At 33.1% G+C, this 16054-nt stretch overlaps 1 protein-coding gene across 4 annotated transcripts in view; it reads left to right on the top strand.

The window, feature by feature from the left end:
• The window catches only part of LRP1B (LDL receptor related protein 1B), a 1893223-nt gene that overhangs the window by 1859898 nt on the left and 17271 nt on the right, over window positions 1-16054 (top strand). For all 4 annotated transcript variants that reach the window (XM_037849262.1, XM_037849261.1, XM_037849260.1 and 1 more), the window contains one exon: window positions 7242-7318. In XM_037849262.1, coding sequence (XP_037705190.1) covers window positions 7242-7318 — 77 coding nt within the window. The remainder of the gene's footprint in view (window positions 1-7241; window positions 7319-16054) is intronic.

Here is a 16054-nt window from a genome sequence, read left to right as displayed (position 1 = left end):
ATGCTAAAGTACCAGAAAGAGAATACGCTTTTGTATATCAGACTCATTTTCCAGTGATCCAGACTATAAACTAAATAGTGGCTAGCATCAGTCTCTCAGTACACTAATTGTAATTTGAAGGTTATCACCTTTTTGTATATATGTTATATTTCACAATAAGGAAATAACTGAAACAATGGTACTGTAACCCATAACATTTTTGGAAATTTTCTGTATAACTGCTTGTTAAATCCTGAAAGTTTTCACCTTTTTGCATATATATTTCATGATAAGGAAATGACTGAAACTGTGGAACTATAACCCATAACATTCTTTGAAGTTTGCTCTCTAATTACTTGTTGAATTGCACTTGGAAAGTTATCACTTCTACGTAAATATGTTATATTCCACAATAAAAAACAATACATTTACATACTCAAAGCCTTGTAAATCCTCTCTCCTGTTATCCTACCATTGCCCCAAATTTCTATAAGGTGAATATACCTTGAACACTACTTACTGCACTTGGATGTGCCAGAAAATCTCTTCATAATTTGTTTCAGGTTTCACCACCCACCACTACATAAACCCAAAGAAGGAAGGACCTTTATTAGATTCTTTAGAGACAGTTCTTTCATCTTTGTTTTTTTTTGTGTGTGTGTATTTTTTTTTTTTACTCTTATTTTATGGTAAAACAAAACACTCAGATAGCAAACTTATTTTTTTCTGCATGGAATGAAGCATTCAGTTTGACTGAGATATTCCCCCCATAACTGTGTTTTGACTTCAAGATTTTTAGCCAGTATTTGAATTGGCCATTCATTTTAGAATTGACCATTCGTTTTGACAGCACATAGAGAGCTTTCCACTGGCATTTCATCATACACACCCACCTTTAGCTATAGAGTTGTAACTACTGCTTATTATATGGAACTGCTTTTATGTCTTCAATTACATCCACCATATTACTTAATATGAATTTTGTTACTGTTTTTTTTCCGTATCAGTTGATACAAGCAATATATCCAGTTAAGTAGCAAACTAGGTTTAGTCTTTTGTCTTGCATTTCTGTTTCCTGACAATAAATCACTTTAGATAATCCATTTTGTTAATTTAATTTACTCCATGGCCACCTCTTCCATTGAAACTTAGCAATAAATTTACCTTTCCTAAAAGGAACTGTTGGTCAGAAATTTATTGAACATTTTGTTATTTCTTGATTTTATCACATTAACACTTCCCAGAAATCAAGAACTCTTTCTGGCCAATTTTAATATAGCTTGAAGGTAGGATTATTTGTGTCTATAGAAAACCTCAGTTATCATTTGGAGTTACTGATTAATGATTTAATGTAATATTTTAAAACTGGGCATTATAGTATATTATTATAGAGCTGAATCAAGTATATTCAGTACAACAAACATAAATTTAAGTTACCTTCTTAGGTCTTTTAAGAAAACAAGGCAGGGCAATATCTACCTTTGCCATGCATTAACTTGTAGTCTAATTCAAATAAAGAACAGCGCTGAATAAATAGAAATTATAGTACAAAGAAGTTTATAACAAATATTGAGTGAAATAAAGTGTAAAATTGCTGTGGAAGTTCAATTTGTATTAATTGGATCATATTAAGATTTATTTATTGTTTTACATTTCAGATGAATTTATAAATGGTGGATCTCTAATTAATCTGAGAGTAGTGGACAGTATTTTGGAAGTATCACTAAAATATGAAGTTGATATCAAGAAGGTTATTATACCCTTCAATAGTATTTCCCTCACCATCACTGCTAAAGACAGAATATTGAGTATTACCACACATTTGAGACAATGTGGTAATTCTTATAATTTTACAATAAAACAAAGCATTCATTCAGAAAATATTTTTACTTTCTTATTAAGAGCCTGGTTCTTTTCTGGCCATGATGGATAAAAATGAGGATTTCTGCCTACTCCTACATTGAATTGGAAGGTTTATAGCATTGTCATACTAAAAATGATAAAAGAAGAACTCCACATTTTATTTCTACCAAAGAGCATTGGTGCTTCTTTGAGAGAATTATTGGAACATTCACTTCATTTGTTTACAATGGATAATTCCTATTCATAAGATATCATAAGAATTGAATAAAACAGTATATTTTTGTATGAGTTACCTATCCTGGGATCTGGCCCAAAGTTCAACAGATGTTAATTGAACCTTATGTGAAATTTTCAAAAGGAGGTCAGGGCAGGAAATTTTTGAAACATATTATAAAATTTAAGAATCACTATAGACATATGAAATAATTTTATCTGAGAAGATCATGAAACAATAACATAAAAAGGTGATTTAAAGCAAAATTAGCAAAGAGCTGAGCAATTATTAAATATCCATCCCATATACAAAGATATTTTCTACATGTTACCGTTTTATTGTCTGTCGGGGAGGGGGCATAAAATTTCTGGGTGGTGCTTCAAAGTTAGGAATGTCGTGTGAATGCACGTATGTTCTTAGTACCAAAAGAGTATAATTCACAGAATTAAAGTGGGAAAAGTATTTCCCAAGTGACTTTTAATTGTTCTAACTTCCTTCACTGTTACCTACATCAGGTGCACAAAATGTAATCATAATTTCCATTTCTATTGAATGAGATTTCTGGAGCAATGAGACACACATGACACCATGCAGAAGTTTTCCAAGGCTTCTTTAATCCCTTTGGGCAATGTATTTGTTTTTCTGTGTGGAAAAAGAAAAAGATAAATTAGAGGATTTTTCTTTCTGAATGCCTCCATTATCATGGTTAATAAGGGCAGCCTAGCACATACGTATGAGGAAAAATTCAATTTCAAATTGCTTTACGGTTCACCTTTGAATTTCATTTTGGTCAAAAGAGTCCTGTGACCTTTAAATTTGGTGGGAAAAAAACTCATTATTTTATTTGGAAGTCTTCCCAAAGCAGATCACTCTAGGCCACATTTCTACAAAATGACAAGAGCAGTTCATGTAAGAAGAGCATTTCATTGGCACAGTGAATGCCAATACCTAAGATTTTAATACATCTTCACTATTATATACATAATTTCAATTCCTTTTATAATAATCATTCTACTTCTCCAGGGCTATCATTCTTGTGGACAGTTTAATTGTGCTACTAAATGTAATAATTATGCTTGTATCTATGCTGTTAAATGTAATAACTGTCCCTTTTTAAGATTATATTTTATCCTCTTATATGAGCCAAACTTATGTTGATATCTTGAAAGTGGTTATTGTGCTTCCTACTAATACATTTCACATTTGCCTTTAGAGAAAAATCTTCTCCTATGTTACAGAAAATTACAATTGAAACAGAATATTGTAGCTATGCAAAAATTGCACAAACTACTAAAAGGCAGCATATATTATATAACCATGTGTTTCATAAGAAAAAATTCAGATTAGAATTAGTTACAAAAAAATAAACACATTCATTTTGCCAGGCACTATGTGTAGAACTTGCACCTATGTTATTTTATTTAATCTTCTCAATAATCATACTGGGCATGAACCTCATTCCCATCCTACAAAAGTGATTAAATAATTTTTAGTATAAGAACAAAGTCTGTTGGGAATATAACAATAATTTATCTCAAATGCATCTTGAAGTATGATTTGTGAATTCTTTGTATCAGATTCACCTTGTTACCAAACAGATTTTTGACCACCACCCCAAGCCCATTAATGAAAAGCTCTGGCATGTGGGACCAGAGAACCTGAATTTTTAACACATCTTTTCAGTTTGAGAACCATTGTGCTAGTCTAAAACATAAAGGCATATGTCATAAAGATGCTGTAGTTAAGAACATTTCATCCATACAGCTATAAAGGAATGGAAGAATGAGATTATGAAAAATTTGTAACAATAAATAATTTTTCTTTTCAATGGCCATGGCCTAGAAGAGAAAGAAGGACGTCAAAGAATGTGGTCAATAAACCTTTAGAAGGCAGCTATTGACTGCAAAAAAACTGCTAGGAAACCTGCTACCTTCATATGATGATGTGAAGAAAGAAGATAAGTGGTTGAATGACTAAATAAATAAGAATCCGTCTATCTATCTGTCTTTCTATCTTTCATATATCTATACCTGATCTATTTATACCAGATCCAACAAGACATTGAAAATTAATGAAAGTGTTGGAAAAGTTAAATAATTCAGAGTGATGAACACGTAAGATGAAACTGATTTTTGTTTTAATAGTGTTAAGGTCAGTGGAAAACAACTGTAAGATAATTTTTAAAAGAATGGTATATAGATGCTTGTGATGATGAGAAGAAAAAAAAAAAAAGATCGCTTGGGGAATGCGGTGTGTGTGGCCCAAGAGGGAATAACTTGAATAAATATCTGAGAGGGATATAGCAGGGAACAGTGTATTGCAACAGGATAGACGAAAGATGACCAGGGCCTGAACTACAGATTTTACTTGAGGAATAATGAAAAAGAGACAGATGTCAGAGATAATACAGTCAGCATGATTATATAAATCATTCAGTGAGGGATTGGACAGGAAATTTTGATGATCCATATGCACTGCAGTTCTTAAATGCTCTGCTGTTAATGGCTTTGATCATTGTAGTCCACTCAGAGTATGAAGAGTCATGAATTTCTGTAAAGATGGTAAAAAAATACTCAGTCTTAAATCAACCATTGGAAGAAGAACTTGTGGAGCAGCAAATGCCTTAAGTAGTAATTTTGTAAGGTAGGCAACATGAACAATGATTTCAATTTGATTTAATGTCTCAAAAGAGATTATTTTTTAAAACTGGAACAAATGCAGAATAGTGGAACATATTTTATCTTTGACCATAAAACATTATTTTATAATGAGTAGAGGGAGAATTATAAGGTGATCATCAGCTGATTAAGATATATAACTGTTAAAATTAATTATTTCTCCAGGACAGTCTATGAGAGTTATTTCCAGGATAAAATCAGTAAAATATTATTTGAAGATTAGGAATTTAAATGTGCTCTTTTAAAGAAGAAAAACATGAACCACTAGCAAGTTACTTCTTTTATATAGCATAAATACTAGGTTCCAAGCCATGGATAAATTAGGAAATTAATTGATATTGTTAAGCAACACACCTGCCCTACTTAAATAATTCCAGAGTTTGGAATAATCCAAGCTTTTCTGGGGTTCTAAAGACATAATTTTTATACCTTCTTAAAGTACTTAAAGTCTATGATATCCATGTCAGAATACAATCTACACTATTGGCTTTTAATCCTCAAATTCCTAAGCAATTCTATTTTCTGAGTTTCATTAATGTCATGTAAGATGAATCCCAGAGGTTTTTATCTCTATTAACATAACAAAATAAATCTCAGGTCACTCTTCTTTTATAAGATGAACTCTGTCAAAAGAGATCACGTAAGAAGCAAATTTTGATATTTGAATTCAATAATTCAGTATAATTGTACAAATTTGGATTTACACAGATCCACTACAGTGAAATTAACCAAGCAATCAGCATCCACCCCCCCATTGGAGCATATAAATCATTTTCAGTGGTAAATTGGGAAGATTTGACAAATGTAAAGCTATATAAAACAAAAATAACTTTGCAGTCATTAGAATTCAATCCAAGGACATGTTTGCCAACTATTTCTAAACATCTTATTTTGAATTGTCTAGAGTCAGGACATGTGAAGAGTTGGAACAATTTTCTATATAATTTTTATGTAAAACTACAACTGAGGAAGAAAAGAAACTTTTTAAAAATCAATGGTTTCATTGGTTGTTTGCCTTATTCTAATTATTGGAAAATCTGCCCATTATTCTACCTCACTTCAGTAATATAGACATAAACCTGACCTTACTATGTATTTACTTTAATGATCTATTTATAGTATGGTATATAATAAATATGATGTGTAGAAAATTTTATAAAATGTGGGCTTTTTTGAGAATTTGAGCCAAAAGCTGGGATCAAAAAGCATGAGTGTTGACCTGAATCATAATAGAAATAATGGTATTAATTTTCATTTAAATCATGCTCCATATTCATGGTTTTACAATTTGTCATTATTAATCAAATAACTATTTTACGAAATAAAAATGCTATTATATCAATTATTATGAAGTTAATATAATTCCTTCTTGAAACAAATTTTTGTGTTTATGAATAAAGTTTGTCCATAATGATGATTTCATGAGGATTAGCCCATGTTTTAGGACATCATATACTGGTATTTGAATATCACAAATAATGTACATGGCATCATAGAAGCCTAGCTCAAAAGTCAGCTTCAGCTATCTGTGAGGGATGAAAATTGAACAAGACCTTGAAATTGCTGTTATTTAGTTTGGCCCACTGTGCCCAGCAAGTGCCATTTAGAATGGTTCTGGAAACTGTTCTTTTATTGGGTACAACTATTCTTGATATGGTGGTATTTGACAGTCATTTTAAATAAGGACTTGAATTTCCTCAGACAGAGGCACAGAGGCATCTTGTATAAGCCATGGGCATTGTTAAAACACAGCTAAAACCATTCCAGCATTTATTTTGATGCAATCACTGAATCATGTGGTTATGATTTATGTTTAAAAATGGATTTTAGTCACTTCTGTTATTATAATCCTCTGATTGACTTCTTATAATGTCATGGTACCTAAATGGGGAGAAATTGCTTCTCCCAATAAAACTGGGACACATTCTCCTAATTTCATGGTAATAGATGCATGCTTTAAAATGGGAACACATTATATTTCTTTGTTTCTGATTAGGAGAGTAAACAACCCACAGCTTAAACTATGAGAGGGACATTTGCTGTTAGGTAGTTAGTTCTACTTCTTATAGGACAACCAGAGAAAATAAATCACAGAATCTTAATAAAGCATTTCCTAACATGCAGACTTAATTTTTATAAGTGGCTACTTATAATTTTCAGTACTGCTCAAATTAATCCCCAATTCTTAATCTAGATTTTAGTCTTGTTATAAAATGTGCCAGTTTTAAAGTTTAGCACAGAATAAAGAAAAATGACTATGAAACCTAAATTTTAAAAAATATTTCACCAAGTGAAGTCCAATTGAAGTTACCCTCAGCATCTAATAATATGCAAGAAATTAGCAGAAATCTCTGTATTATATTCAGGAATCCATTTGTGACATCGCTGGTTCTATTTCATTTGGTTGAAGTTACGTGTAAGCAGACTCCTGTGTGTGCTATTCACTGATTTTTTTTTTTCTGTTATCTTTTTTTTTTTTTAATTTTTTATTTTCTGGGTTTTTCTAGATGTTCCACCAACTGGTCAGGCACACAGTGTGAGAGGCCAGCCCCTAAAAGCAGCAAGTCTGATCATATCAGCCCAAGTAAGTTTCTTTGATTAACATCTTGAGTGGTCTATATTGTGCATAAATCTTTTTTTTTTCTTTGAATGCCATTATTGAGGGAGACAACTTTTAGAAAATCATATTTATGGAATTTTGCAAGAGGTCCACTGTAATCCAAGTGTTTTTCAAAGATGAAGCACTGAACTCTCTCTCCTGGTGACAGAGGAGCCAGTGTTTATGTGCTCTTTTAGGCAGAGAGAGTTCATCACAAACTTTGACTGTTTGCAGAATGCACATCTGCAAAGCTTGCATAAGCTTTCTTAGAAAATGTGTGTCCGCTGCAAAGGTTGTAAATATCACAATGGATGTGAGAATGCTCCAGGAGGAAAAGCAGCTCCTTGTTTTAATTAGAGCAAAGTGTATTGTCTTGAAATGCATTTCAATGTGGTGTGGGAAAAACTGACTTGATTTTATTAGTCTTAAAATGAAGTAAATTAACAAAAAATTTTTGTAAGGATCATAGGTGATTTATTTCTTCTTTTAATATAGCTCAAACTTTTGTGTAGTTTTTTTGTGTAGATGTATTCTTAGGACAGACCGCTGGTATGAAAGTTCATCTACATCAGCATTGGCTGTGTGTGTGTTGTCTGACAACTTTAGACAATTTATAAAGGTTTTCAAAATAAAAGTATGAAATAAAGTTTCCCAATTCACACATATTGTCATTAATTTGACTACGAGTGGAGAACTTTGAAATATCTGTAATGTCTATCAAGTGAGTAAATTCATCCTTGAAGGGGAAAAATAAACTCAGAAGACAATAGATAATCCCTGACTGACAAATGCTTGCCTTAGTAGTCATTCAACCACTGGAGAAAAAACTCCCTAAAAGCAAACCTAAAACATACCACTATGGAGTTAGTAAAAAAGAAATGAAACCAAAGTCTAAAGTATATAGGATTTTTTTACTCTAGGGGCAGGCTCCCAGCGTTCCTAATCTGCCTTTTTCTTGTCCCCTGCCCCCAAATAGTTTCCATTATATTGCTTGAAATTTTTTAAGCAACATTGTCCAAAATTTCACCATTTAGATATTTGTTTGGGTTAATAAGCATGAGCATCTTTAAAAATGCCAAATATGTCTGGAATAAACTACATATGATTATTTGAATTTGGAAGGGTGAGGTGTATAAACAAGTCATGAAACAGTTTGGGTATAATTTAGAATCTGTATGCAGGATTTAGGAAAACTTTGGGAACATGATTATGGGAATAGGATGCTAAGATTTGGGAGTTGGTTTACAAAAGTTAGTGGGATGGCAAAATATACCTTGCCTAATTTGATATTGCAAAAGTAGAGGAAACAGAAAAAAAAAAAAAAAAAAAAAAAATATATATATATATATATATATATATGTGTGTGTATATATTTCTCCTCCCTCTTCCCAGGATCTAGGGCTCAAACTATTCTTACCAATAACTCTGGCAGCCTGCTAATTTACATATGATTTTTAAAATTATTTATGTAACTCAACCATCATTAAGAGCATTTTTGTCTATAAAAATTCATTTCAAGTTGCCAACCTGTAGAACAGAATGAATTCGTAAGTTGGGAATTGTGACAAAAAGGTAATTTAGCCTTTCTTTCATGGGAATTTATCAGTTATCTAAGATAAATGAGACATGTATCCTTGAAGAGAGTCAAAAAAATTATAATTATTGTTAAAATTGCCTAAAAAGAAAGAATAAAATGAATGTTTGCTGAGCTTTCAAGTTTTATATAAGGTCCATCCACAAAGGGAAAGTGTAGTGTTTGAGAAAAGGTTTGGAACAGTGATATTCCAGATATTGTTATTTGGAGATGTTTTCTCAACCATTTGTATGGACAACAAGCTTTCCTTACGAGGAAATGTCTCTAATTACATTCAGCTGTTCTAAAACAGGGTACATCAAAATGGAGGAGGAGTTGTGAAGAGTTGTAACCACTTTTCAAAACATTCTGTTGCGCTTCCTTACATCACTGATCCAAAGTCATTAAACTTAATGGAAGTATCAATGCACATTGAAAGGGCTATTAGCTATGCAAATGTCAAATTATCTTAGACTTGAGCAAAGTTGACCAAGTAATGACTCTATTAGAAGGTGCTTAGACATTTATGCTTAGAGAAACTTGCTTCAATAACTCTGAAAGAAGGAAAAAGGTAGTTAAACCGATCCTTCCTAAAGTAAGGGGGTTATTTTTATTCGCTCAAAAAAGCCCAGTGGTTTTGAATAGATATCAAACATTCTCCAATCTTGGGCAGAAGTTATATGCCCAATGAGAAAGATGGATAATTTAGGAACATGTTTTCAATTCTGCATTTCCACTTACGTACGGTGAGATAGTCCATCATCACTGAACCTTGGCAGTCAGGAATACACTGCCTATGTCTGCCTAAGTACTGTCAATTCACACGGAGATTTGCCTTTCTAATTCATGCATGGTTTTCTTAATGATCTCTGAATAATGGTACTGATGTTTTCTGGTGCTTGTCATTTAAAACAGGTAAAAATCAGCCTCTGGAATTAGGCAGATTATCCCAGGCTTTCAACTTGGGTTCCCTTTGAAGAAGAATGGCTTGAATCTCCTGAAGTTATTTCGAAGAGTTTTAAACTCAAGATAAAACATATTCATTATGTGCTCCTAATTTAAATTTACATAAAGTTTTAAGAGAGTGGATACTGGATGTTTCAATTATACTATTCATAACAGCTAAAATTAAGGAGGCTAAAAATATATTCATATATATGAATAATATATATATATTATTGGCAGTTTGGCAGAGATGCCGTGTTTTATTGTAGAGACAAAGGAAATGTTAAATCTGCTAGGGTGTTGCTCATGTATCCTCTTGTCCTGCTTTGTCTTTATCTCTTCTATGTCACCATGGTTTAACAGCAGGAAAAAAAAAAAAAACTACAACTGATCACATGATACCAGGAACCATAAATTTGCAAATGTAGAAGGATAACTGAAAATGCACGTAATGCCTTTGTACCAATTCTCCCAAAAACTTGTAAAATAATCCAGCTCCCTGAAAGTCAAGTGTAAAGAGAAAAGACCTGGGATTCAGACGAACATGTGTTGGAATACCGCCACAGAGACTTCTTAACACTGTGTCTTTGCACAAGTCACTTAACCTCTCTGAGGTTCTCTCAGGAGAGCCTGATAGTTATTATGCATATTTTCCACACTTTCATTTACTTTACTCTGCAAATATTTATAGAGCCTCTACCAAATGTCAAATACTAAACTAGATCCTGAAGCTAGATCAGTAAATAAGATAGACAGTGCTTCTTCTCATAAAGCTGAGGGTCTAGTGGGGTAAATGGCAATAAAACAAGGAAGAAAACAAATAAGTAAATATGCAAATAGATGAAATAATTGTGAGTTTTGTTTGGTTCTATGAAGGAAGCAAAAAAAAGGAGCAAAGATAGAGAGTGGCAGGGAGAACTGAGGTCGGGAGTCATTTCTCTTAGTTAGTGATACTTAAGCTGTTATTTGCTGGATGAAAAAGGGGATGTGGGGCTCTGGGTATTCCAAGCAAAAGGAACAGCAGGTACAAAAGCCCTGGAACAAGAAAGAACTAGTCATGTTCAAGGGAATTCAAGAAAATCAGTGTAACTGGGGTCTTTTTGTTACAGACTTTATTTTTAGAGCACTGTTAGGTTTTTAGAAAAATTGATCAGAAAGTACAGAGTTCCTATATGCATCCCCCTCATACAGTTTCCTCTCTTCTTAACACCTTGCATTAGCATGGTATATTTGTTACAATTGATGAATCAATACTGATACATTGGTTTACTGAGGAGTCACTCTTTGTGTTAATACAGTTCTATGAGTTTTGACAAATGCTTAATATAATATATTCACCATTACAGTGAATATATTCATTGTATATTCCCTGCCCTAAAAATTCCCAATGGCTCCATTTATTCATCTTTCCTTCCCTCTGACCCTTGAACCCCTGGCAACATCTAATCTTTTTTTAAAAAATTTTTATTTTAGTAGCATATATGCATCCTAAAATTTCCCCCTTTAACCACTTTCAGATGTATAATTAAGTGGTGTTATTTATATTCACAATATTGTGCAGCAGTCACCATCATCCATTACCACAATTTGTCCTTCACCCCCAACAGAAATTACTTCTTAATTTCTCCTCCTTTCCTAGCCCTCCACAACCCCTGATAGCCTGTGTTCCTGTTTCTGACAATGAATTTGCTAATTCTAGTTGCTTCGTATCAGTGAGATCATACAATATTTGTCCTTTTGTGTCTGGCTTATTTCACGCAACATGATGTCTTCCAGGTTCATCTGTGTTGTTGCATACATCAGAATCTCATTCCTTTTCATGACTGGATAATATTGCATTGTGTATATATATATATATATATACAACATTTTGCAGGTGCATTCATTGGCTGATGGACACTTGAGCAGCTTCCATCTTTTGGTAACTGTGAATAATTCCGCTATGAACATTGATGTGCAAACATCTGTTCGAGTCCCTGCTTTCAATTCTTTTGAGTATATACCCAAAAATGTGATTGTTACTTTTCTTTCCATGCTCTCTAGTAAACTCACTCTCTGCTCATCACAACATGTACTGTCCTTGGCAAACCTATCTAATTCCTTGGATTCAGTTTTCAACTACATGTTGATATCCTCCAAATTTCTATCCTAAATCATGGTTTCTCTCTAGATTTCTGGACATATATCCAATTGTCCACTCGGTCTCTCTCTCTCTCTCTCTCCTTCCCTCCCTCCCTCTCTCTCTCTCTCTCTCTCTCTCTAACTTTTGCTTTCACGCTCATTCTAGCTCTAGCAATAGTCTAGGTCAAGCTCATCAATAATGCACAAGGATCTCAATATTAATGTCCCCAATGCTCCTGAACTTCCCCACCCAACCAAGACATTTTCCTGCTCCTTGTTTTGTGCACCCATCTGTATAGATAGGTGCAAAATCCACTCAGTTCTACAAACAGCACTTAAGTGCCATACTTTAACTTCCCTCTCTTTCATGTCTCTTAAGTCTAACCAAACAATGCATTCAATGGACAATAGTTCATAAATTTTCTTCAACATCACCTCTATTTTAATACATAGTACAAATTCGTGGCTCATTTACATGACTTCTATGGCCCTTCACTATCTCACTGCTGCTTTTCTATATGGCCTCATCTGCTTCCACCTCTCTCCATTCCACACTCCTGCCAAACTGTTTGTTGTTCCTCCATCTTTCTTCTTCCAGATCTTCATATTTCTCTGCCTAGATTAAGCCAGTATCTCCTTCTCCCACCTGACCTGCATTCCCTTTCACAGACTAAAGACAACTCATCCCTCAGGTCTCAGTATACATGTGTGTTGTTCTACGTCTCAGGAGTGATTGGATGTTTCTCCTTTATACTGCCAAAGAAATGCATGTTTTCCATAAGGTAGTATTTTATTGTGCCATATCGAAGAAGCCTGTTTCTTTGTCATTTTTAATATACATCATCAAGCATCATGAGAGAAGGAACACTTGTAACTCCAGCACCAAGGAGAAGATAGGTTGAGCATCTGGGATACAGCTAAGGCCTTCAAAATATATTTGCTAAATGAGATTAAATATAGTACCCTTCATATTCCAGAAACTAACTACAGAACCAAGAGAGATAAAACAGTTCACTTCCTCAGGGAACTTATACATAAACTGATTCTTAAAATCTATCATACAAGTTGCAAAATCAAGTCATGCATAAGGTGCTGTTGAACCACAGATTATTAACTATTTAATAAATAGGTATGGAAAATTTTCTGTGTGATGGACATCATCCTATTGACACTACTATAAGGTGAGTGTTAATGATGTTATATACTTTATAGATGAGTAAACTGAGACAAAAATAAGGTAAGTAACTTGCCGAAGGACATGTTGCTAGTAAGCAGCAGAACTGAGATTTAAACAGAGGTACCCTGGATCCAGAGTTCATTATCTCGACTGCTATGCAGTCCTGCCTTTCCCGTTGAAGGAGTCACTTCAACATAGCACCTGATAATAATATTCTTCTTTCTAATGGAAAACTATAGCATAATGAAACTATAGAGCAATGTTGCGAATAAAGACTCGTTCTATTTTGTGTGAGAAAGATGGTAAGATATCCTCTTTACCATTAATTAAGACTATATTTTTAAACATTTTCCGCCAATTATGAATTGTTCAAAAAATCACCTGTTAATAGACCTTGATCATCATATGTTGCGATATAATCATTATTGCTATATATAATAATTGGAAAGAATTACTTAGTTTGCCAAATACCTATTTTGAATTCTAAAAATATTTGTGGTTCTCCTTCCATGTAAAATCTTAAAAAAACAAACACAAAAGCAAAAAAAAAAAAGAGACTTTGCAAAACTTGCCTCCCTGCATTATTTATTGTCTGCACTATGTGTAACTGCAATTATCTTGATTGGTTATATAAACATATCAGAAATCTAGTCACTTAAACATAGTGCTGTACTATCTGGGTTTAGAACTGCCATTTGTGATGGGAAAAAAAACAAAACAAAACGAAGAGCAAAGTATTTGTTTCTAGTATACATAATTAAGCTTTCTCCCTTATGGTAATGTAAGAAACTATGAAGAACAAATGAAATCTAAATTTCTAAATAATTTATCATTGCTTTGAGGGAAAACTAATTTTATAATCCTTAAAATCAGTATTGTTACATATTATAAGACAAATTTTAGTATTAAAGATTAAATAATTAAGTTAGTATATTTATAAAGTCATGATCACTTAGTTAAGTCCTTATTTATGAAATAACCATGCTGTTCACTGGTATTTCAATTCTATATATAAATGTCATTTACCATCCAAACTGCCAGTTTCTCTACTTTTATTAATTTCTAATCATATTCATATAATTTTCACTTTAAAAAACAGAGAGGCAATATAATATCAAACTCAGTAAGTCATATAGATATTTCTGGTGACAACATGAAAAAATAAAATGAGTTTTACATTTTAGAAACTGGCTAAAGAGGTGAGTTATATTTTTTCTTGGATATGAAATAGTTACTTGATTATTTTAGGCAAGTTATGTATTTTTTTTTATTACAGAAGCTGTAGGTTTAAAGAAAAATCATGCAGAAAATACAGAGTTCGCATATACCCCCCCCCATACATGCAGTTTTCCCTATTAACACTTTGCATTAGTGTGTTAACTGTTACAATTGATGAAACAATATTATTATAATTATACTATTAGCTATAGACCATAGGTTAGAATTCACTGTTTGTGTTGTGCAGTCCTGTGTTGTTTTTTTTAAACTTTTATTCTGGTAAGATATACACAATGTAAAATTTCCTCTTTCAACCACATCCAATATATAATTCAGTGATGTTAATTACATTCACAATGTTGTGCTACCATCATCACCATTCATTACCAGGACTTTTCCAACACCTCAACCAGAAACAATGTACCAATTAAGCATCAAGTCCTCATTGCCTACTGTTTCAGTTTCCTCATTGCTAAAGCAAATACCACGCAATGGGGTGGCTTAAACAACAGTAATTGATTAGCTCACAGTTTGAGGGTAGGAGAAATACGAAATCAAGGTGTCATCAATGTGATCCTTGGTCCTTGGCTTTTCTGTCACAAGGCAATGCATATGGTGGCCTCTTTGACTTCTTTCTTTTCCGGGTTCTTTGACACTCAGCTTCTGGCTGCTCCAACTGGCTTTCTGTCTATAATCTTCACTATATAATCTTCAGTAAAAGGATTAAGACCCATTCTGAATAATGTGGGTCATACATTAACTGAAGAAACCTCATCAGAAGTCCTATTTACAAGAGTTCACACCCACTGGAATAAAGCTTAAGAACATGGTTTTGGGGGATGCATACGTGCAAACCACCATACCTACACATACCCCATCCCCTGGTAATCTGTATTCTAGTTATGACTCTATGAATTTACTTATTCTAATTATTTCCTATCAGTGAAATCATACAATAATTGTCCTTTTATGGCTGGCTTATTTCACTAAACCTGATGTCTTCAAGGTTAATCCATGTTGTCACATATATCAGAACTCAATTACTTCTTATGACTGAGTAATATTCCATCATACGTATATCCCACATATTGTTTATCCATTCATTTGTTCACGGATATTGGGTTGCTTGATCTTTTGGCAATTGTGAACAATGCCACTAAAAATATTGTTGGGCAAATATCTGTTCAAGTCCCTGTTTTCAAATCTTCTGAGCATAAACCTAAATAAGGGATCTCAAGGTCAAATGATAACGCTATAGCTAACTTTCTGAGGAATCAACAAGCTGTTTTCCACAGAAGCTGCACCATTTTATATTCCCATCAAATTCCTGCCAACAATGAATGAATGTTCCTGTTTCTCCACATTCTCTCCAAAACATGTTATTTTCCATTTTTTAGTTGTAGTCATTCCAGTGGATGTGAAATCATATTTCACTGTGTTTTTTACATGCATTTCCCTAATAGCTAATGATGTTGAACATCTTTTCATGTAATTACTGTCAATTTGTATTTGTTCTTTGGAGAAATATCTTTTCAAGTGTTTAGCCCATTTTTAAGTGCGTTGTTTCTTTTTTGCTGTCTGTAGGATTTCTTTATATGTTCTTTAAATTAAACCCTTATCAAATGTGGCATTTCCACATTTTTTTCTCCCATTCTGTAAATTGTCTTTTCACTTACTTTCATTATGA

The sequence above is a fragment of the Choloepus didactylus genome, chromosome 9 (genome assembly GCF_015220235.1).
Source record: "Choloepus didactylus isolate mChoDid1 chromosome 9, mChoDid1.pri, whole genome shotgun sequence".
NCBI classification, from domain to species: domain Eukaryota; kingdom Metazoa; phylum Chordata; class Mammalia; order Pilosa; family Megalonychidae; genus Choloepus; species Choloepus didactylus.
The sequence above is the reverse complement of the archived record's forward strand: the minus strand, read 5'-3'. Positions and strand labels throughout refer to the sequence as shown.